At 50.0% G+C, this 24,348-nt stretch overlaps 1 protein-coding gene across 2 annotated transcripts in view; it reads right to left on the bottom strand.

Moving 5' to 3' along the window:
• Nucleotides 1-24,348, bottom strand: part of DOCK1 (dedicator of cytokinesis 1) — a 540,207-nt gene that overhangs the window by 21,464 nt on the left and 494,395 nt on the right. For both annotated transcript variants that reach the window (XM_025396230.1, XM_025396231.1), the window contains exons 41-47: nucleotides 21,973-22,114; nucleotides 21,760-21,838; nucleotides 20,228-20,312; nucleotides 15,644-15,730; nucleotides 12,319-12,495; nucleotides 11,133-11,216; nucleotides 4,589-4,726 (exon numbers count right to left, since the gene is read on the bottom strand). In XM_025396230.1, the coding sequence (XP_025252015.1) occupies nucleotides 4,589-4,726; nucleotides 11,133-11,216; nucleotides 12,319-12,495; nucleotides 15,644-15,730; nucleotides 20,228-20,312; nucleotides 21,760-21,838; nucleotides 21,973-22,114 (792 nt within the window). The remainder of the gene's footprint in view (nucleotides 1-4,588; nucleotides 4,727-11,132; nucleotides 11,217-12,318; nucleotides 12,496-15,643; nucleotides 15,731-20,227; nucleotides 20,313-21,759; nucleotides 21,839-21,972; nucleotides 22,115-24,348) is intronic.

Here is a 24,348-nt window from a genome sequence, read left to right as displayed (position 1 = left end):
CTGAGCACACAGGGAACAGTCCTTCCCGCCCGGAGGGCCAGCGTTAGGACTAAATGAAATGATGCCAGGGACACCCACAGGGCTCACTACCCTGATGGCTGCTGCCGTCTTCACAGCCTAAGCACTCACTCCCTCCAGTTCTCTGACCGAAGCGACCCCCGGCCCTGCCTAATGACCCTGAGTTTTACATCGCTGTCTCCCTCCCAGCTGAGTTGTAACGTCCCACCTCGAGCCAGCCACAGGCGTTTACTGCCCAGAATCTTGGATGGGAATGGGCTGGGTTGAGGGGGTTGCCTGAACTTCATCACAGGGACCAGTGCCGTACAAGGAAGGGGGAGAAGCAGGCACACTTCATCGTGATCTGGAATGTCCCTTTCCAGATGCTATACAAATGCCAGTTACAGCCTGAAATCCCACAGAGGGTGACACATTGTCCCTTGCGGAGGGCAGGCTGGGGAGGAGGGGCTGGGGGCGCGGGCAGGAGATGGGCAGGCCCAGCAGGCAGGGTGCAAGTGTGGTGTTAGAATCTTGGCCGGCCCTCAGAGGCCACAAGACTGAAGGACACAGCTGCACCATCAGCTCTGCGTCTGAAACAGAACCCTGGTCCCTGGCTGTTCTTGTAGGCCATGCCACACTGCTTCTCTTCCCCATGGAACTCCAGCACATGGAACAGGTGAAGCTTAATGCTCCTGCTGAGGCTTCCCAGTCAACACCCCTCCCAGCAGCCTCTGAGGAACCCCGGGGTCCCACAGATCCCAGTTAAGAGAACTACTGGGATGGGTCCCCCTGGCAGCTGTGGAGGGAAGGCGAGAGGAGAAATCCTGGAAGCTCGGGGCCAGGTCAGGGGCCAACTGTGATGGCAAAGATGGTGGGGTGAACCCCAGCACCACCAGGGGATACCGCGGCTAGAACTAACTTGAGGGAGGAAGGGTGACTGCTGGGTCTCTCCCGGGTCTGGGTGGCCAGTGGGTGTTGTGACAGTAGGTGGGGAGGTAAGAGGGGGACAGTGGCATGTTGGGGTTATGGCTCTCCATGGTGTTTGGAGTGATGAGGTGGACGGGAGTAGAGAGTGCAGAACCAGGGTCAATTACCCTGCTCCTAATCGGACTTGAAGAGGTAGATGAAGATTTGGTAAGAAACCTAAAGCTCTTTTTCACAAGCCTGAAGGCCAACATACATGCCTCCTGCACGCTGTGGGCCGGTGAGGATGCGGGGGTCAATGCTGTGGGCCGGTGAGGGTGCGGGGCTCAATGTCGAACGTGGTGCTGTGGGCCGGTGAGGGCACGGGGCTCAATGTTGAACGTGGAAGATGCTCATGGGCTCATCCCCAGGGCCCTGCACGCCTCGCTCCCTAAAGGTCAGGAGAAGCTGAGCTGCAGAGCTGTCATCCAGGGAATGGCAGCTCCTTGGAGCCCCAGGACTGGAAAGATGAAAGCCAAGGCAGAGTGGCAGAGGGGCCTGGGTATCGAGAAGTCGGAGGGCGTCCACATCTTCTCTTTCAATGGCTTAAGCTGGCTCAGAAACATTGACAAAATGGTTTACCTCCTTTCTATGGGATTATTTTTAAATTTTAAAATCCATCTTTTTGCAAACAGGGTGATACTAGATGGCTTTTCAAAGTGCTCTGAGATGCTTGCAAGTTTCCAAAGTAGGTAAGACAGGAAAGGCACACCCCAGACTGCTTTTTATTGCCACATTTCTCAGGGAAGGACAGGGGGACCCGCCAGTCCCTTTGCCTGCTCAAAGGATGCTTGCAGAGCCTGCTGTTGGGGTCGAAGGATGGAGCAGGACTCTGCAAGGTGGGCCCAGGGAACAAAGTATCCCAGGGTGGAAAATGCAACCTTCATTCTGCAAAAGCCTCCCACCCCTAGGAGGGGCGCCCCAGCTGGCGCTACAGAGAAGGGTGGGGAGTTTGCTGGAGACGGTGCTGACTCACGATGTGCTGGAAATAAGCTCCAGCCAAGGACACACAGCACCCCAATCCACACGGCACCGCAATCCACACGGCACCCCAATCCACACGGCACCCCAATCCACACGGCACCGCAATCCACACGGCACTCCAATCCACACGGCACCCCAATCCACACAGCACCCCAATCTACACGGCACCACAATCTACACGGTACCCCATTCCACACGGCACTGCAATCCACATGGCACCCCAATCCACACGGCACCACAATCCACATGGCACCCCAACCCACACGGCACCGCAATCCACATGGCACCCCAATCCACATGGCACCCTACCTTCCTGCCCTTGCTTTCTCCACCTGTGCCCAAAGCAAGCACACTCAGAACTCATGAACCGTGGCAGAGAAAGGGATGTGCAGGATGTCTGGTGAGCCAGACAGCTTTCTGTGATTTTGAAATATACATTAAAAGACTGAGAAAAGAGGAAGTTTTTCACTTAGGAAGAAAATGTCAAGATTTCACAAGTGTTTGTTTCTTAGAAAGAATTAATACAGGCATCAACTTTGAAAGAGATGTGCCGTGACGCACTCCGAAACGCTTCTTGCCACTCAGCTCTGATTGTAATGAGTTGCAGGCTCTGAAGCTATCAAGCACTACTCTAGCATCCTGACTTGCACAAAGGGTCCTCCAGCCCAGCCTTGAAGGAGAGTGCCTTGATTGCCATGTCTGTTCACCTGCAGCAGCTCATGCGGGGCTGGCAGTTCCAGACCCCCACTTGCTGAGTTTGCAACCTCAGAGCAGCAGCTGTGTTATGTTGGCTTTGTTGGGTTCAAGCCCTGCTGGGCCTGGGACGTCTCATCTGATGGACACCAGGCCCTAGGCTTAGAGGCACCAAGGTTCAGTCATGCCCGGCAGAGGCGGGGAGACTGGGAGGGCATGCAGTGTGATCACAGCCAAATTACCTTCTCTCAGGTGTTGTCCAGGTCTCATGTGCATTTCCTACCATGTGGGAAAGAGGCGTAGAAGCTCTGTGGTGCCAAATGTTAGCCCCTGGAGTAGGGGCTAAAAGCACAGACCCGGGAGGTACATGGATGGGGCTTGAACTATGGGTCTGCCATGTGCTAGGGTGTAACTAGTTACCTTCCCATGTCCCCATTTCCTTGACTGTAAAATGGGGATAACTGCAGTGCCTGCTTCACAGAGTATGAGGAGATTAAGTAACTGAGTATCTATATAGCACTTAGGAAGGTCCCTGGCACGTGGGAAGCAGTTTGCTTATTGAGATCAATGTGTGAAAGAAAAGAGGGTTCAACAGAGAGCAGCTGAGAACTTCAGGGACTGGTGGACAGGCCGCCCTGGGCCAAGAAAAAAGCCAAAATGGCACACCCCACTCGATACCTGGTCTTCAAGGAGCAGAGGAAAGTGCTGTATGTTATCTGGGAGAAGCAGTGCGACTTCCCACAGCTCACCTTCCTTTTGCAGGGGAGTTGAAGCCCTGTGCACACCCCCTCAGTGCCAGCAGGCATGCAATTCCAGCAGACAGAAGAGAGCTTCCTGCTTCTCTGTGCCACACTGCCCCCATCCCTGAACAGTGGGGAGTGGGGACCCTTTGCTGTGCCTGGGCAGACAGTGTAGGCCCCGCAAAGCTCCCAGAGGCTGAGGAAAGATGGGAGCAGCACTCTGAGCTGCAGAGCAGGGCAGCACTCTGACTCACGGTGCCTGGCTTTGCCACCACATCTGCTAAGGCATGGCTCCTGGGGACGGTCTCAAGTGGGCTGTAAGACTTGAACTGTAAGGCTTTTGCATCATTAAAACTCTACAAGCTGCTCTCCACCCTGCTCCTGATGCCAGCCTCTCCTCAGAAACCTTCCATAAACTCATCGCCAAAGCTCAGTTCTGCCCTTTATCCCAAGCAGAGCCTCCTGCCCCAGCCTGGCATCCCTCGTTCTTGGAGGTTGGATGCCTTTCCACGTCTACTCTGAATTTTCTTTTCTGCCCAAAGCATGCCCGTGTCTGCACTGGCCCCTGGCCTGCCATTCAAACACCTGCCTCTCAGCCTTTGTTGAGGAAGTTCCTTTCTCCAGGCAGTGTCTTCCTGATCTCCTCCCCTGACCACATCTGGCTTATCCTCCTTGGTCTAGATCAATTACCCCTTCCTACAACAGGTAAATCTTTGCTAATAATTTCACACTCCAGACATCCGTCACTTCTCCCCTGATGGCCATGATCCTCCGAAATCAACTTTGGGCTGGGCCACCTCTGTTACGGGCCATGATGAGTGCTATTGCCCTGTGGATGACCGAATCCTTTGTGTGTATTATATGACTGTAGGTGTGCACTGTCAACCAGCTGAGTTGCCTGGGCGCTGTGAGATTTCTCCATTGCTCTACAACAATAAGGTTGGACCGTGTTCACAGCAGGTGAGGGGGCATTTGGCTATCAAGGAAATTCATGAATGTTTATTTGCCCTGGCATTTCCGGTTATTGAAAGGAGGTTGCGGAGCTGCTGGTAGACAGACTGCCCAAGGGGGCTGAGCTCCCTCACATCCCACTTCCTAAGCAGGCACCATGTGCACATGTGAGTTCCTCTGCCCTGGGAGCTTGTCCCAGTTCAACAGTGGGATGCCCAGACACCCACTCTCCTGCAGTACTACCCATACGACCCTCTTACCATGATCCGGACGCCATACTCTTTCTCCACTTTTTCCTTCAGCTGTTTGAAACAGGCCTCCATCCTCTCGTGGAACGGCCTCAGTGCCTCCGTGACTTTGTCTCCATGGATTCTGATCCCTTCGGCCAGAAAAGGAATCTGGAAAATACAGAGGTTGACATTCCTTATTTCTTGGATAATGATCTAGGAAGAGCCATGCACACCCGGGGAAAGGGGAACTGGCAAAATGATCTGCTTTGGTTTCCAAATCAAACCAGTGGATTCAATTCACCAGCAGGCATATTACCACCAAAGACCAGAATGGTTACATGAAAACCATTCGTGTTCTCAATTGACTGTGTCCAGTGTCGTGCGCCCTACACCATGGCTACTCAATCAATTTCCCAGAATAGACTTTTTTTTTTTTTTTTGAGACGGAGTCTCGCTCTGTCTCCCAGGCTGGAGTGCCCTGGCGCAATCTCGGCTCGCTGCAAGCTCCGCCTCCCGGGTTCATGCCATTCTCCTGCCTCAGCCTCCCGAGTAGCTGGGACTACAGGCGCCCGCCACCTCGCCCGGCTAGTTTTTTTGTATTTTTTAGTAGAGATGGGGTTTCACCGTGTTAGCCAGGATGGTCTCGATCTTCTGACCTCGTGATCCGCCCGTCTCGGCCTCCCAAAGTGCTGGGATTACAGGCTTGAGCCACTGCGCCCGGCCCAGAATAGACTTAATCTGTGCTTTTCAGTTGAGTTTGGGAAGAGCTGCACCTCGAATTTGTTTAGATGTAACTTGTTCTGTTAGCAAAGGGTCATGTCAGAGTGCAAACATTTTTTAGCTAAGAATATTGCCGTTACGAGAACCCTATTCCAAAAGGTAATTACATGTGATCTATAGTCCTGAAAAATATTCCTTTTTTGGAAGGGAAAACCAAATTTATTCTTCTTTAAAACTAAAAATAATCGCTTCTCTGCCGACACTGCTGTCACAAAATATCCATGCCAACACTTCACATCCGAGAGTGGAGATGAAGCTGACCTTTAAAAACGTTCTAAGAGAGACATTTTCATTCTCCCAGCTGCAGAGACCCACCAGAGTTGCTGCTGTTGGGGGCGGGAGAAGCAAAAGTCTTCCTTTACGTCCCTGGTCTCCGCTTCCCGCCAGGGCTCGGACTCAGTTAGACATTCTTCCATGTAATCAAGCTAAGAGGCTTCCTCTCAATAATTTATAATTAAATCAAAATACTGATTAAAAACAGATTTTCCTAATAGGACAGAACACCAATCTAAATGAGCAGATTTATTAGTATGAACGATAATAAGTACACAATTGAATTTCATGTGAGCAAATTCAAGAAATCTTATCAAGATGAATCAACGCATCAAATGTATTTGGTTACCATTTATAGCACGCAGCTGTTGCCTCTCTTGATGCTCCAGGAAAGGAGGGAGTAGCAGTGCTCTCCTCACTCACAGCCCTCCTAGCCTGCTTTGAGGTTGCACCGACACAAAAGTTTGTTTTGTTGACAGCTGGGCCCAAACGCTAGGCACACGTCAGGCCTTTCTGGCCAGTTATCACCGAAACGACAGCATGCAGGAGAGATTTCAAAAGACATGGGTTGTTTTAATATTCCCTATGAATTACTTGTGCAGATGGCAGCTTCCCCGGGGCTAGCCGCAGTTTACTCAGGGCCAGCAGTAGAAAATGCTCACTGTCAGCCTTCTGCCTCCTGAGTTCCGCCTTGGGGGATGACGCAGGCAGACTGGGACAACTTTTGGCGGGATGTCGAATGTGTTGTGTCTCTCTCTGGATGCAAAGGCAGGGATGTGTGGAGGCGCTGTGGCAAGGTGAAAGCACAGGCACCCTAGATACTAAAAGCATTTCTGATTTAGGGTGGGCCTTTCTCAGACTATAAAATGTAAGCTAGTTTCTGAGTTTTGCTATTGTTGGTGTTGATGGTGGTGTGATAAAACTCTTAATTGGTCAGATTCTTTCTGGCAAAGAAGGTTCTTGCTAGATGACAGTTAAGACCATTTGCTTTAGGTCACTGGTGCTGCTCGAACTGCAATTTGACAGGTGAAATTTAGAAGGTGTGAGAATTCATGACTCTCAACAGTTCCTGACACTGATGGGAAATAACCTTCTTAGAGGACAGACCTGGTCCCGTTTTATGTCTACTTGGGGCTGAACTGCAGGTGTGATTCTAAATGGAAGAAGGTAAGAGGATGCCCTCAGTAAACACATTCCAACGCACAAGGCACTTAACATACAGATAGACCTAGGGTCTTAAATGGTCTCTGGAGACCCTGTAGTTCAGTGGGTTCCACTCTGGCTAAGCATCAGAGTGTCTCGGGCAGATTCCTGAACCCCACTTCCAGAGCCCTGATTTGCTGTAGGCAGATCCCAGGAATCTGCATTCGTAAAGAGCTTCTCAGAGCCCAGAGCTGGGAGAGCACTTTCCCTAAGTCGCACCTCTAGTTGATCAAAGCGAGCTTGCTGCCTGCGCTATAAAGGCGCCCTCCTGATGGGCTGTATTTGAAGTCTGCTCCTGTCTGTCCCCTGCGCAGATTCATGCCCTGAAAGCAGCGCAGAACATTTGGAAGCCTTGCTCAGTGCTCCAGGAGCACCACCCCTGGACACAACAGTCATGCTTGTCATCAGCTGGGGATGATGGCTGAGTTCAGCCTTTCATCTTTGTACTTTTCAAAAGAGAAATATGTACACATCATAGTAGTTTAATATGGGACTGTATGGATTTATCTTTGGATACTCGGCAGGGATGCTCCACAATGACAGCTGTGTATGGGGAAAGATGGAACTGTGCCTTTGAGAAAGGGACTCATGACCTGGTGCCAGCTGCGAACCTAGAGGAGGCACCTCGCAGCGTGCACCCTGACTGCAACCTCCACCCAGCGAGGAGCAGGTCAGCCCATCCTCTGTTTCCGAGTTAGCAAGCAGGGCTGAGGAGGAGCTGTCTGGGACGTAGTAACCAACCTTCACAAACCACTGTAGGCATTGGAGCTGTGCTTATTACACATCGGTGATGAAAACTCTGCATATGAGTCCTGGGGCTCCCAGGAGAAAAGCCTCACTCTGCCCTGACAGAGTTTCAGGAAAAAACCAAACCAGATGAACTAATACACAAAAAGAGAACAAAGCATTCTGATAAACTCAAACTTCTTATTTTTAATGAACATATGACTCAGCTGCCAATACCAAGACATGGGTTTTCCAAACATTTGCAAATGAATGCAAAATCACAGGTGATGTTTGCAATATGCATTTTTCACCACTCTTTGATATAACGAAGTTACTAGAAAACTGATTCTTTTAACTTTCCTGTGACCTGCTTTAACATTCATCCTTTAATACAGTTATTAGGAATGATGACACGGTGCTGACATAAAGCTGCTCTCTGGGGAACAAATTACTTTCCTCTGTAGGACTTGAAACTCTTAAAATCCAATTTGCTGTAAAAGCTTACAGGAAAAAAAAAAAAATCAATAGAACTTTTGCAGACCAAACTAGTTTTTGTATAGCAATAGTTTTATAGCCTGCAGAGGAATTTTGAATTTCGTACCCTTTAGTACAAAATCTACAACATCTGAAATGGAAGCATTCACAATTTTAAACTCCTACTTTTTTAGTGACAGAGGGACACTGTCTACATGAGGCTTACATTCCATGCAAAGAAGCCACAGTTGGCCAACAATGTCCCTTTCAGTCAAACTCTGAGGACTTTCAAAACCATAATTCCAAATGCAGATTTCAAATGCAGACAGATTTGTGACAGTCTGATTTCTTCCCTCTTAATTTTTGTTTATATATACATATAAATAAAACTTCTCACTCATTAAAACAGCTATTATTTAAAAGACAAACAGGCCAGGAGCGCTGGCTCACACCTGTAATCCCAGCACTTTGGGAGGCTGAGGCCGGCGGATGAGAGCAAGAAATCGAGACCATCCTGGCCAACATTGTCTACTCTACTCTACTGAAAATACAAAAATTAGTTGAGCATGATGGTGCACGCCTATAGTCTCAGCTACTCGGGAGGCTGAGGCAGGAGAATCGCTTGAACCTGGGAGGCGGAGGTTGCAGTGAGCCAAGATCACGCCACTGCACTCCATCCTGGTGACAGAGCGAGACTCCATCTCAAAAAAAAAAAAAAGACAAAATAACAAGTCTTGTTGGGGGTGCAAAGAAGTTGGAATCATGCATTACTGCTGATGGGAATGTCAAATGGTGCTGCGACTGTAGAAGAGTTTGGCAGTTTCACAAAAAATAAACACAGAATACCACATGAGCCAGCAAGTCTAAATTTGGGTGTATACCCCAAACTATGGGAGTATTGAAAGCAGGGACTTGAGCAGGTATTTGTACACCCACATTCACAGCAGCATTGTTCACACCAGCCAAAAGGTAGAAACAACCCACATGTTGTTCCTCGACAGATCCGTGGAGAAACACATTGTGGTCCAGCACTATAATGGAGTATTACCCAGCCTTAAAAAGGAATGAAGTTCCGACACACGCTACAACATGGATGAACCTGGAAGACATTCTGCTAAGAGAAACAAGCCAGACAAATAAGGACCAGTGTTACACAATTCCACTCATATAAGGTATCTAGAGTAGGCAAATTCATAGAGACACAAAGTAGAATGGTGGTGACCAGGAGCTGGGTGGAGGGAGGAATGGGGAAGTTGTTCAATGGGTACAGAGTTGGAGCTTTGCAAGACGACAAGGCTTTGGAGATGGACGGTGGTGGTGCTGGTTGTACAACAACAATGTGAACGTACTTATTGCCTCTGAACTGGACACTTAAAAACGTTTGAGATGGGAAATTTTGTTATTTACATTTTATCACAATTATTTATAACATATATATATAAAACATATATTATGTTTGTATAACAATATAAGTACTTAGAATTATAAAAATCCAACCCGTCCTATACATCTAAACACAAATTTAAAAGGACTCGTATCTTGGCTCACAACCAAAGCTCAGCCTTGCTCCACTCTGAGACGTCTCATTGGCCAATGTGCTGACAGCAGAGAAACCACTAAGAAGAGGCCCCGCTGGGATGCCAGAATAAAAATGCTCACAGTGGCCTGGTGCAGTGGCTCATGCCTGTAATCCCAGCACTTAGGGAGGCCAAGGCAGGCGGATCACCTGAGGTCAGGAGTTCAAGACCAGCCTGGCCAACATGGCAAAACTCCATCTTCACTACAAATACAAAAAAAATGAGCTGGGCATGGTGGCACACACCTGTAGTCCCAGCTACTAGGAAGGCTAAGGCAGGAGAATCACTTGAACCCCAGAGGAGGAGGTTGCAGTGACCTGAGATCACGCCACTGCACTCCAGCCTGGGCAACAGACCGAGACTTCATCTCCAGAACAAACAAACAAACAAACCTGCTCACAGTGAAGTCTCATAAGAGGAACAGCCTTGCCTTGTTCTTTTCTTTTTGTTTGTTTTTGACAGTTTTGCTCTTGTCACTCAGGCTGGAGTGCAGCGGCATGATCTTGGCTCACTGCAACCTCTGCCTCCCGGGTTCAATCGATTCTCCTGCCTCAGCCTCCCGAGTAGCTGGGATTACAGGCAGGCGCCACCACGCCCGGTGAATTTTGTATCTTGCCCTGTTCTGGACTGAGTACAGATCAACTGCACAGCATCTCTGGGCCTTGACTGGGAGCCTAGGACCCCAGCTTAGCAAAGTGGCCTGAGCTATGACACCCAGTCCAAACCCATGCAGGCCTTTGCCTCCACCTCCCTCAACTCTCTTTACACAGTGTGGCGAGACCTCGGGGACAGCAGCCTCCTCGCCTCCCACATGAGAAAAGGAGGCCTAAAGTGGCAGTGGCCTAAAGCAGCAGAGCAGGCAGGTGCCGGCCAAGCGCTTGTAAGGACAGGCTCTTGATGACCCCTACACTTCAGGCTCAGGAAGGCTCTGAGAAGCACAGACACATCTGCTAGGTTCTGACACCGAACCCAAGGCACCCACAGTCTGCCCTTTCAAGACAATGGCCCTCTGGGAAAGGCTCCAGAGGCTTCAGGAGCATGAGCAGAACAGTGAAATAACATGCACAACTTCAGCTGGGAAAACACAAATGAGGACACGCACCACTGCCAGAGGTGCACGAACAGGGAGAGGGTGCACCGCAGCTTCTGACCTACGTGCGTTTCACAGGGACTGCACTGGCCCGAGCGCCTTTCCTGGCATAGGCTAGAGCTCAAGGCTTCATGGCACTGAGCTCACCTCAATGTTCTATCAATACAGACAGAGAAAGAGTTTTCCAGCAGCTGGCAGAAATGACCAAGGGGAGGAAAGAGACCTTGTTCCTTTGCAAGAGATGATTTTCTGGGTGTTCAAATTCCTGACTGCAGCCCAGGAGCCGAGTTGATCATGACAGCAGTGGGTGGGTTCACCCAGGGACAATCATAGTCATGTGCATCATGACTGCAGCCCAGGGACCTCCATGCCGGCTGGTGTGTGTGCTGAGCCTAGACCCTCCTAGCTTTCCTTCTCTCCAGCCATGCATGGCTCTCGCTGGACACCTTACCTGCCAGGCAATCAGATCCTTGAGCTTCTCGATCTTTTCATGGGCCTCGGGGTGCTCCTGCAGGTACCGGTCTGTAAAGAAGGCCTGGTGGAGACAGGGAGAGTCACTCAGTGCACCTGCTCAGCAAACACAGGTTTTTGCACACTTACTGTGCTCCAGGCCCTGAGAATAGAGCTGTGCATAAAACAGATCCACACGGAGCTCACTGCAGACCTAGGGTCACACCCTCTGCAGCACCCAGGACAAAATGTCCCATAAGGGCAAACACTGAAAGTGGAGCTAATGGGCTGTCTACAGCAGCAATCCCGCTTCTTGGGGTCCAAGAAGGCCATAGCTGACCTGGTGGCTTGGTCCTGCTGGATGGCAGTGAATACAGCCCTCTCACCTACTCACATGCCCATGACCCCCACCCAGCCCCTGCACCTGCCCAGGCCTGACCTACACCTGAATGCAACGAACTTCTTTGTGCAAGGGCGGGTAACCGCCTCCTCGCAGCCTTCTCTCAGGCAGTACCCCTCTTGTCTCAGTTTTCACTCTGTCTAGATCAGGGGTCAACAAGCTTTATTTGTGAAAGGCCAGACAGTAAACATTTTAGGTTTTGTGGACCATACAGATCTCTATCACAACTACTCGATGCTGCCACTACTCAACTCGCCAGTTATAGTGTCAGGAAAATAGCCTCAGGCAGTAAGTAAGTACACAGGCATGGCCTTGTTCCAGAAGAGCTGCATTTACAAACACAGGCAGGGGCAGGCCCGTGGTCTAGGCTACACCCTGTGTCCTTCAACTTCTACCCGTTCCTACAGAGTTAGGATCCAGGGAGACCAGCAGGCCAGGCCCCCTCCACCGTCCAAGAGCTACCTCCCTAGTCCTGATATTCTGATGTTTTTGTTTATCTTTTGGCCTTTAAGATCCCAGACCTTGCAAAAGCCACTGGAGGCCTGGGCACAGATAAGCCCAGCCTGGCTGTCTGGGGATGCCCAGGGGAGCCTTGCCAGGGGCTCAGGCCTTGACTTTGCTGCAGCCTTCAGGGGCTACCACTGGCTGCTGCTGCCTGGCCTTGGCTGGGCCACTGCTGAGATTGCTCAATGAGACCAGGCGCGTTTCTGGGCTTTGGGGACTCTGGAATTTTCAGTCTGTCCCAGGGCAGGACTGCCTGCCCAGAGCAAGCTGGTGGATCCCATGCCTTTTCGTAGTTTGTGAAGCCCCCCATGACAGCTGGGTCCACGATGCCGTTCAGGAGCATGGAGAGCGGGTTGATGGGCAGGCTGGGGTCATCCAGGTGCTGCTGCACCATGCTGTTGATCTTGTCGTTCGTCAGCTGCATGGTCTCGATGGCGTTCTCCAGGGGGCTGATTTCCACCTGCAAGGAGAGAGGAGAGCCCGCATGTCAGCCCCATGGCTGCCTCCACTCCCAGGGTCTCACCAGAGGAGCCACGTGCTCTGGGGCAGGCTTCCTGCTCCTCCATGAACCTTTCTTCCAAACAGAATTTTTGGGCAGCTGGGCATTTTATTATTATTGTTTGTTCTCATAGATGAAAATTCCAAAGGAACAAAGCAAAGCTGCTGCTCCGCTCTGGGGGCGGGGGCTGTGTGTGCACGTGGCTATGCACACATGTGGTCATCCCGGGAAAACACAAAGCCTTGAGTGGTGCTTGAACACACCTGCTTCAGAACAGAGACTTCCAATTCTGTTCTTGTTCTCTGCTTGCTGTGCAGAGGGAGATGTTCGGGACTTGAGGAATCCAGGCCCGGGCAGCCTGCACTACCTGTCCAGTTAGGGAGGGCAAAGGAGGCCAAGGGAGGGCCCTGCCATGGCACCACACACCATCATGTGAAGGAAGAGTGATGGGCAGGTGCAATGGCTCCCGCCTGCAATCCTAGCACTTCGGGAGGCTGAGGTGGGTGGATCACCTGAGGTCGAGTTCGAGACCAGCCTGGCCAACATAGCAAAACCCTGTCTCTACTAAAAATACAAAAATTAGCCAGGTGTAGTGGTGCATGCCTGTAATCCTGGCTACTCGGGAAGCTGAGGCAGTAGAATTACTTGAACCCAGGGGGCAGGGGTTGCAGTGAGCCGAGATTGCGCCACTGTACTCAGGCTGGGCAACAGAGTGAGACTCCAAAAAACAAACAACAACAACAACAACAACAACAAAGAGAGCTCATGGCCCCCGGGGTTGGGAGGAAAAGGCTGCTTGGAGCACTCAGGCTGCCCTCACAGGCCTCATTTGCACACCTGCCATGGTTAACGAGACTGTCAGTGCTGGAGGTAGGGGACTGACCATCTGTCCTCCTGGCTCCCAGTGCATGTCTCTCAGAGACCTCCACCCTCTTTCTCTGAGGGCCCCACAGGGCCTGGCCTGGCCAAGTCTCAGCCCAGTGCCCTCCAGCTCAGCCCTAAGGTGCCAGGGCAACGTGGCTGGCTTGGTCTAAGGCAGGGACCACAGCCCCCCTCAGATCTTGCTTGAGCAGACCAAACCTCCTCCTCACGCTGGGCCACGGGGACCACGTCCCAGGGTGACCCCGGCAGTAACTTTGCTCCTTCCAAAGGAGGCGTGATGGGCCCCTACCCGTGCCCAAGAGCTCTGGGTATCTTCATGTCTGGCGTTCTTCCTGCTGCAGCCTCCAGGGGACTGCCTGCGAGTTGGGGGTGGGGCAGGGCAGAGATGAACAGAGAATGGGCCATTCTGTCCATCAGCAACCCCAGACTGGCACTCCTAGGTGGCTGTGGAGATAACAGAGGCTCTCTGCCCACCGATGTCACTGTCCTTGCACTGATGGAGGGACAGCCTCGGGGAGATTGTGATACACTGGGTGTGGCCAGCCAAGTGCACACTGCTGAGAGGGCCCCTTGTCCGGTGTCCTGGGCAGCAGGCATAGCCATGCTGTCCTGACCCCACAACTTGCTTTGCCAGGCCCTACATTTCATCTCGGGCACACAGTTTCACCAAATGCACACTCCAGGGCAGTATTCCACCTGGGCTGACTGTTAACTCCCTGTTACTAATCTCATTTGTGCTAAGAAAGAATCCTTCCTATTTTTATGGAACAAGGTTAGCTGCTGCTCCTACAGATATCCCATGGGTGTTGGTCCCAAGTGGCATAAGGAGGGCACAAGGGTTTGGCAGCAGGATGTCAGTCCTGCCATTCTGGGATTATTTGCCTTCCTGCCCTCTTAGTCAGTTCAAAATGGCCAACGCACCTGAGGAGAAGTTGCATCCTCACGAAAGCTCAGGGCTCCCCTCTCCACCTCCCTAAGCTCCTGCATCCGGCAGCCGCTGGCTGGCAGGCCCCGGCTACAAAGGGCTCATGCGCAGAGGGTGATTAAGAGGATCACGGCCTGTTTAGGTGGAGGGCCTGCTCTTCTGTTGTCTCTTGTATGTACAGTGCTTCACCAGCTACAAAGGGACCCAGCAAAGGCGGTGCATTTTTACCACCTGACAAATAACTCCTACAGCCTTCTATCTGTCAGGTGCTGCCTGGCTGCTAGGGGCACAGAAAGGGAACTCCGGAGCAGAAAGTGCCCCCAGGAGGGGTAGGCGAAGAGCCCCGGGTGCTTCGAGTATAAAGAGGTGGCTCTGACCACAGGCGACCTCTCAAAGAGAGTGGCCCATAGCTGCCCATAGCTCATGCTGGTGTGGGCAAAGGAGAAGCCTCGGCGCTGGACACGCAGCTGGGCAGACAGATGCCGGCCAAATCCTAGAGATGAATAATCAGGGGTTTCGGGGGGACTCATTGAAAACTAAATGGCAAGTACCACCCCCCTCAGTGAGTTCTTGCTGGGGGAAAACAAAAGGCATTGAGACACATGAACAAACACTTACATATTTCAATCAGATGTTTTTATATTGCCAGTTGCCTCGGCCTTGACATTTCAATACTGTCAATAAATCTGCTGCTCAACTCCGGTTCATGTAAATGAAACTGTCCAATAGCTCACTGCAAATGTGAGTTTCATGTAAATGAAATGGTCCCATGGCAAAGCAAGCTTCAGCTTTGCTGAGAGGTGGAAACCGTTATTTCTTTAAAAAGGGTCAGGGAGGGGTATGTTCTCAGGCTATTTTTACTTGAAATGGGCAAGAAGTATTAATTAATAGTTGTTTGTCACGTAAAAGGCAATAAAACCATCAGGAAAAAATATCTTTAAAAAAGTTCATGTACATTGGAATTTGTCTTAAGCTTTTCACTTGGTTAACAGAAAGCACTGTCAAACAGCACAGCTATGACTGAATTTAAATATGCTGTAAGAATAAATGAAATCTTCATTCTGGTTTTTTGATAAGCTAGAGTTGGTCGTGATTACACAGCATTTCCACTAGAATATGAATATGCGTGGGCGAGGAGATATTGATGCTCTCAAGAACAGGTAGGGTGGTTACGTGAACTGTAGGGTCTGCTGTGTGCACATGGCCACTGTGACCACGGGGCACGAGCAGGTGAAGAAGGCGTGGCAGACTGTATTGAGGAAGGGAACGGACAATTCCTCCTGGGGTGGGGGCCATCCTTACCATGAAAACAGACTTGACCTCAAACCACCTTAAAATTCCAGGTAATTTATATGCAGTTGTGTATATGGTTCTCTCGATCCACATATTCTGCAAAGGAAACACACACACACAACACGGGTTAGAAGGATGTCAGCAGGTGGACAGCTCTGCCTTAAGGGGGATTTACAGAATAACTCCACAGCAGTCAGGTCCTTCAGCAGGACAGGGTCTGTGGTGCTCAGCACAGGGCACGTGTGCCTTCAGGTAGTACCTCACAAGCCACGCTCTGCCTAACGGTCCCTCAGGATACATCAAAGTATCCGCTGTCCCCTAGCCAACACTGTCCACCACTCTGGTATATGACAATGCAGGTATACTAGGTGAGTGAGAAAGATGTGTACACTCCAAAATGAGGCATGGGGAGCCCCTCATGACCAAAGAGATTTTGAGAAAGGTTCCAAAGAAGTCTTACATTAGCCAGTGTTCCTAAGAAACTAAAAGGGGTAAACACATCTTTGGGAGACTGGATTTAATCCAAGTGACCTCTGATGTTCTGATAAAACCAGTCGGTATTTTAAGCTTTAAAAATTTTTGACGTGGCCGGTTGCGGTGGCTCACACCTGCAATCCCAGCACTTTGGGAGGCTGAGGCAGGCGGATCACAAGGTCAGGAGATTGAGACCATCCTGGCTAACACGGTGAAATCCCGTGTCTACTAAAAATACGAAAAATTAGCTGGGCGTGGTGGCAAGTGCCTGTAATCCCAGCTACTCGGGAGGCTGAGGCAGGAGAATGGCATGAACCTGGGAGGCAGAGGTTACAGTGAGCCGAGATCGCGCCACTGCACTCCAGCCTGGGGGGCAGAGCGAGACTCCGTCTCAAAAAAAAAAAAAAAAAAGTTTTGACGTAACTAATATGTTTACATGAGAACATAAAGATATGGAAACAGCAGGAGGAAAAACCATCCCCTACCTGAAGCTGATAACCTACATGCTTTAGTATCTATTGTTCAAGACTTCTTACTAAGTATTAAACAGTGTGTCTATGCATATTTTAAATAAAAACATCATTTATCTGTGTTCTTTGTAAAATAATGTATTACATATTGCAGGAAACTGTTCTAAGCCAATAAATATAATTCTACTTCTCTTTAGGGACTGCACAAAAACTCCATTGCAGGGGTCAACTGGAAACCCTACCCTACCGCCTCTTTTGTACTGTCTAGCTGGCAACAATCTTCTGCCGTTCCAACCTCCCTGCACTGCAGGGTCACCGAGCAGTCTGAGTCTGTCAACAGGAATCTCGACTTAAGCAGATTGGATAATGGGATGCCAGTCATTCCGGAAAACTGGACAGGCGCGGGGGCTCACACCTGTAATCCCAGCACTTTGGGAGGCCAGAGCAGGCAGATTGCCTGAGCTCAGGCCTTCGAGACCAGCCTGGGCAATGTGGCAAAACCCCATCTCTACTAAAAATACAAAAATCAGCCAAGTGTGGTGGCGGGTGCCTGTAGTCTCAGCTACTCAGGAGGCTGAGGCACGAGAATCACTTGAACCCGGGAGGCGGAGCTTGCAGGGAGCTGACATTACACCACTGCACTTCAGCCTGGGCAACAGAGCGAGACTCTGTCTCAAAAAAAAAAAAAAAAAAAAAAAGAATTCAGAAAACTGGCTTGGATCTTGGAAAGCATTTATCCCACACTTCTAAGGGAAGGAGCTGGTTGAAGCTACAGGGACACAGGCAAGGCCTCCATGTCCCAGGCCAGTCCTCCTTTGCCCCGTGGGGACGGCTCCCTCAGGTTTTTGTCCTAGCAATGGAAGCAGGTCTGCCTCTCTCACAACCACCTCTAGAACAGATTCCAGTGCTTTTTCTCATGTCAATATGCCCAGAGAGGGACCTCTGGGTTCCATCCTGGGCTTTACGGCCAGCTCCTGCTCACACAGGCCCTGTCTCATCTTCCTCCTTGTCAGTGCCCTCACTCCCCAGCACGTCAGTCACCCCTTGCCAGGTCTGCAGGTGTGAGCCACCTTGCTCTGCTCTCGGCCTGTTGGGCAGCTTCCCCAGCCCGCTGCACTTGGAGCTGGGCTCCCTGCTGTAGGGCCGGAGCCTGGCTTCCCAGTAGAGCAAAAGACTTTGTACTTATCTGAGGTTTTGGGGGGCGTGTGAAGGACCAAATCCTGTGGCTTCCGAACACTTTGTCCAAGTGCCCAGACCTAAACGGGGCCATTAGGGGACTTCAGGGCCATTTAGAAGAAGCATAGCCTCTGAGGCTCAGCACAGCTCAAAATGTCAAGAGCTTTCGTTATTCTTAGCTCTGCACCCAACTGGCTGCGCACCCTTCAGCAGTTCACTTGACCTCCTTGTGTCTATTTCTTTATAGTCTAAGAATATATCTACTTGCCAGATGGGAGAGGTGTGAGGGAAATTCAAGAACTGCCTATAAATCCCACAGTTGAGGGACTCCATATAAATACTAGCGTTAGTGCTTGTGATGACAGTAACAGGTGCAGACTGCTCTGAAAGCCACTGCCCTTAGCGAGGGTGTCCAGGTTAGACATGCCTAGGTTCTGCCGCACTGCTGCAGACAATAGACACTGCAGTGATCAGTCCTGGAGGAGGTCCAGGGTGCTGGGTTCACCAATAAATAGGGTCTTAATCTTCAAACAACCAACCTGCTGGGACTGCACAATACTGCAGATTCCACCAACTCCAAGCTCCTTTGTGCTCCTTGGTGACACCAAGGAATCTGGCCTCAGGGCTGGAAGGAACTTCCCCATGGCTCTTAAGAGCTGAGATAGGAGACTCATAGGTACTGCCCTGAGGATCCGATGACTGGCGGACCCCTGAGGGACTGGCAGGGAGAGTGCGTAGACGCCACTCTTCACTTGAGGCAACCCTGCTGGAAGGGTTCTGAGCTTTGCTCTGGTCAGGAGTAGGGTGCTAATTCACCTTTGACCTTGGTAGCACACAAGAGAAGTCATTCTCAGCAGAGCTGGTCCTCCTTGGGGGACCCCAGACTAATGCTTCCTTGCAATACAGGACTACACAGGGATTTCCGGAGGTTTCCCAGGCAAGATGGATAAACATTAACATTTTTTAAAAATTATGGCTTCTTTGATGCCTTTTCAACATGGATCCACTCACTTGAGCCCAGGAGTTCAAGACCAGCCTGGGCAACATAGACCCCACCTCTATACAAAAAAATAAATAAAATAAAAATACAAATGAATCCATGAAAGCAGTTTGTATGTAGAATTTTTAAAAGGCTCTACGGCCGGGTGCGGTGGCTCACGCCTATAATCCCAGCACTTTGGGAGGCTGAAGCGGGCGGATCACGAGGTCAGGAGATTGAGACCATTCTGGCTAACACGGTGAAACCCCGTCTAAACACACAAAAATAAAAGAAAACTAAAAATACAAAAAATTAGCCGGGCGTGGTGGTGGGCACCTATAGTGCCAGCTACTGGGGAGGGTGAGGCAGGAGAAAGGTGTGAACCCAGGAGGCGGAGCTTGCAGTGAGCCGAGATTGCACCACTGCACTCCAGCCTGGGTGACAGAGCGAGGCACTGTCTCAGAAAAAAAAAAAAAAAGAAAAAAAAGGCTCTAAAGATGTTTGCTGTTATTTCTACAACTCAAATGCCGTGGTTTGCAACAGGGGGTGGATGTTTTATTTTGCCATTTCTGTTTTTTTTGATGGAGTTTCACTCTTGTGCCCCAGGCTGGAGTGCAATGGAGCGATCTTGGCTCACTGCAACCTCTGCCTCCTGGGTTCAAGCGATTCTCCCGCCTCAGCCTCTCAAGTAGCTGGGATTACAGGCATGTGCCACCACGCCCGGCTAATTTTGTACTATTAGTAGAGACAGGGTTTTACCGTGTTGGTCAGGCTGGTCTCGAACTCCTGAACTAATGTGATCCACCTGCCTCAGCCTCCCAAAGTGTTGGGATTACAGGCGTGAGCCACCATGCCCAGTCTGGAAATCTTTTTGATTGGCTGTCCCAACTGGGGTGGTGACACTGGCACCTAGTAGGCAGAGTTCAGGGATGCTGCCAAACATCCCTGGACACACAGGATGGTCCCCACCACAGAGAACAACCCAGTCTGTATCGCCAGTAGTACTGGGGTCAACCCTGCAGTTGTGTGTTGTGCTCCAGTGAAGTTCAGGTGCTGGATACTGAGTTAGGATGAGCACCTGAGTTAGGGATGAGTTCATGTGCTGACTGCTGTGTCACCTGCAGGAAGCCACGTCAGCACCCAGCACCTCAGCATTCCATGGGCCCATTTGTAACTAGCGATAATAGGCACCTGCTTTCTCACCTGGGGCTCACAGGGAAGGAAGGCAGTGCGCTACTCATATGGGAGCTCCGGCATTCGGACGGCACAGTCTCCTTATCAAATATCTCAGTGACCTTAGTCATATTGTTAGTGAAATGGCAATTAGTTTTTCTAACTTTGGAGGGGGTAATAGATTAGGATTTCCGCACACAATATACAAAGACATTTAACACTGCCCTGTGGCTGCCTTTGAGGCCATGCTTCTCCACTGGCAGTTCTATTGGTGGTGGAATGATATTTTTTATTTGTTTGTTTTGGTGGTTTGTTTTTTACCGCAAATTCATTGTCTGGGTTTTTCTCTCCTTTCCGGATTGGCCGAGAATATTCAAATCGCTGGACCTCGTTCACCCTGTAAAAACTGTACAGAGACAGACAGATCATTAGACATTTAACCCGGCAAACAGCCAATTTGCTTTTGGACACAGGGTCTGGCCTTAGAATATGTCACTGCCGCCTGCAAAATCTCCCTAACCTTGACCTGAAGCCATCGCCTTGGCGTCCTCTCCCAGTCAGGGAGATGTTGGCAGGTGGAAAAATTAACTTGAGTTTTTGCCTCTTCCCTGTCCCCGCCAACACCTCGAGGGAAAACAAGCTGAGTAAGAGTGAAATGAGCAAGAACAGAGGAAAGGTGAAGCGAAGGAGAGAGAAAAAAGGCTTTTGTGTTCAATGTATGTGTTTATTATTATTTTTAAAAAGTATCACATACTTTAGTTTCAGATCTACAAAGTACAGATTTTGCAACCACCGCAAGAGTGACACACAGGAAACGTAAGTAACCTGCCTCCGTGGCCAGGGTGGGAGACAGGCTATCCGCACGCACAGGGAGGGCGTGGAGAGACCGACACTGATTCCTCCCCTGCACTGAAATGCAGGCAGGCTTCCACAGCAACAGAAACTACTGCATCTGAGAAGGCTCTAAGCTTCACTATTTGCTTAAGGCCTCTGAAAAAAAAAAGGTTGCAACCCTTAAAATGTATGCCTTGTGAGAGCAGTCATTTGTAAACACACGGGGCCCCTGTTTATTTCCCATTATTGCTGAAGAAAGGTCAAAGAAACGATGAAAGGTCAAAGAAACCGCCAAACTTCAGGAAGCAAAATGAAGCAGATCCTAAGGAATATGAAGTCATCAAAGAGATTAATATTTTCACCAGAACATGGATCAAACAGAACAGCAAAGTCTTAATATCAAACACATCTGTTAAAGCAGGTCTTTCTATGCCATTGCTAAGTCAGGTGCGATTCAACCGACAGGCAGAAAATCTCATTCAACTATGGACAGTTGACTCAGGGGGCTTAAAAGCCCCCTCATAATCCTACATTATGGAATTGCTGTGCTGTGAGGCTGAAGGGTTCTCCTGTGTGTCACCAGGAGCAAATGTGCAAATCCCATTTCCCACCTTTCGAAATGCAAACATTCAGGCCGCACTCACGTGTATGGACTTGGCTTTGCTGGAAATGGGCAGGATGCACTGCTGGGAAGCTCCCTAGGAGATTGTACCCCGTGGGGCAGGCCTATAAAGGAGACCAGACGGCCTCCACTGCCCGCTTAGGTTTTTGCCGTCAGCTGACTTTGGGAAAGGAATAGGCTTTGCACACTCCCAGCACACGGATTAACATCTCCTTTCACTTTTTTTGGATGCTGAAAATAATTAGCTTCCCTTGCTCTTCAAAGAGGACAGAAAGAGCATTTGGAAAGCGAATCAAAGGCTAAAAATCATCCTTTAAAAGGTGGAATCATTAGGAAGAGATCTGTCCACACAGCCTCTTACAACCCTTATGTTGGGTAAGAAAAATGGGATGATTACCTTACAATCTGCTCTGACACCGGCCTGTGAAACTTAGGAGGCAGATCGAGTTTGGGCTTCACTGTGAAGCACTGAATATCTGAGGTGAGGGGGTTAAGGATCGCTAAAGCAGCACAGACATCAACCATGAGAGAGGCCCCCCATCACACCCAACCACCCAAATGAACGGCGTCGCCACGGCTTCAGAGTTGATGCGGTTGTCTTAAAGGATACACTGGCCAGGGGAGTTTTTAATATCGTCGCCTGGTGGAGATGTTGTCTTCATTTTCTCAGCGTTTGGAAACTGAGTTAACAGTCGAGCCTCAAAATCTTCCCGGCGCTCATACTCTTTCCCTCGGTAAATGAAAACTTTTCCCTGGAAAGGGTGACATTCATTTAATAACACCACAGAGAAAGGGCCACGAAGAGTTCACATGCAATGTGCTGGTCTTAAAATATGCCTTACGGGTTCTTACCAAATGTCATTGAATTTAAGAACAACTTGTAATTTTTTTTTTTTTTAACTTGCGTTGGCTTTGTTAATCAAGAACACATGGTCATCAAGCATGTAAGTTAATACTGTTTAAGAGGCACTCAACACTGAGCTACTAACATCTGTGCTATGTTTTCATCTTGACAGTAACAACTGATTTAAAAACTATGTGAAAAACCAAATGAACACTCAGAAGCCTACAACAGAGCGGGCATGAAAGGGTTAGAAGGGGGTAAGGCAGCCAGGGCAAGTGGATAATGATGTCCACGCTTTTTCTGGTTTTTGTTTTCTTTTCAGGTAGGCCCTAATGAAGTCGTTTTCATTCTGCCATAAGAAATTTTTTTTTTTTTCCTTGAGACGGAGTCTCGCTCTGTCGCCCAGGCTGGAGTGCAGTGGCCGGATCTCAGCTCACTGCAGCTTCTGCCTCCCGGGTTTACGCCATTCTCCTGCCTCAGCTTCCTGAGTAGCTGGGACTACGGGCGCCTGCCACCTCGCCTGGCTAGTTTTTTGTATTTTTTTTTTTAGTAGAGACGGGGTTTCACCGTGTTAGCCAGGATGGTCTCCATCTCCTGACCTCGTGATCCGCCCGTCTCGGCCTCCCAGAGTGCTGAGATTACAGGCTTGAGCCACCGCGCCCGGCCCATTCTGCCATAAGGAATTTAAGAGAGCATGAGCTAAGGTGGGGTCCCAGCGCCTGAGCACGGCCACTCCGCGCCGACTCCTGTGAGACACAGTCGAGGTGAGCAGAACCCGAGGGGAAGGGATGCAGTCCAGAGCCCAGAGCTCCTAAGTTCCTGGCCTCCCCCGAGGGAGTGACTGGAGAAGGACGGAGAGCAGGACTTCCCTTCCTGCACTCGAGTGCTTGTGCAGGTCATTACTCATCAACATATATCAAGATAAAATACACAGAGCTCTTCTTGGAAGGGCTGGGTTTGGTCCATCTCCAATGACACTTTTGTCACCTCCATAAATTCCAAGTTGGAGTGTCAGTCCACTGGGGTTGTTATAGATGGCTAGGCTAGGCTAGGCAGCCTGGGGCGTGGAGGGGAGTTAAGTAGGCAAGTTTTCTTCCTTCCGCAAGGCTGTCTTGTTGAGGTCTTTTCTGCCTGAGTGTGACACAGTCCTCTATAAATACACCTGTAAGGAACGTTTTTCTTGCAAGATATAACAGGTCTCCCTGTTTTCCCGAATTCAACACGTGTGTTCTGAGTGTCAACTGGGTCACAGAAAGGGGCCAATGAGTAGCGTAATGCTGCTGCTGGTTTTGGAAGCCTTCTGCCTCCCGCCACCCACCCTGTCCCATCTAGGGCTGTCTCAACTGAAATGAAAACTGCCGCAAGGAGAAGACAGCAAGCAGGAGTCACCGGGGTACAAGAAACAGAAGTCTGGGGGTAACGCTTTCCAGGACGGGATGTGGTTGCTGAGGTGCTTCTGTTCTTCGATCAGGGGACGCTGGGAAAGAACCTCCAGGCTGGCTGCTCCCAAGTCAGCTGCAGCCTTGCCCCATCTGCAGTCACTCCTGGACAGGTGCCAGAGAGGGAGATGAACAGACAGAGGCAGCCAGAGGACAGCACTTTGCTGCATATTTTTACACTTATCCCCTAAAGACCAAGATTGAAGTCAAATTAAAATTTGTCTAACGAATGGATTTTCAAAAGGATTAAGAGAGATTGTATGACACCGAATCAACTGATCCCTGCTGTGGTCTGAATGTTTGTAGCCCCCAAAATTCAGATGCTGAAACCTAACCACCAAGGTGACAGTATTAGAAGGTGGGGCCTCTGGAAGGGAATTAGGTATTGGGGCTCCACCCTTGTGAAAGGGATCAGTGCCTTAGAAAAGAGGGCCCAGAGAGCTGCCTGCCCTTTCCACCCCGTGAGAACAGGTGGAAGGCGCCATCTATGAGGAATGGCCCTCCTCAGACTCCAAATCTGCTGGCACCTTGATCTTGGACTTCCCAGCCTCTGGAACTGGGAACAACACATTCTGTTGTTTATAAAGTACCCAGTCTAAGGTATTCTGTTACAGCAGCCCCAGTGGACTAAGACAATCCCCTTCCCTCGCCCCAGCTTATTCTGAGTTCTCCTAAATCACTAAAAAAGAACCAGTTTAAGAAT

The sequence above is a fragment of the Theropithecus gelada genome, chromosome 9 (genome assembly GCF_003255815.1).
Source record: "Theropithecus gelada isolate Dixy chromosome 9, Tgel_1.0, whole genome shotgun sequence".
Lineage (NCBI taxonomy): Eukaryota > Metazoa > Chordata > Mammalia > Primates > Cercopithecidae > Theropithecus > Theropithecus gelada.
Note: the sequence above shows the minus strand (reverse complement) of the source record. Positions and strands in the feature narration are given on the sequence as shown.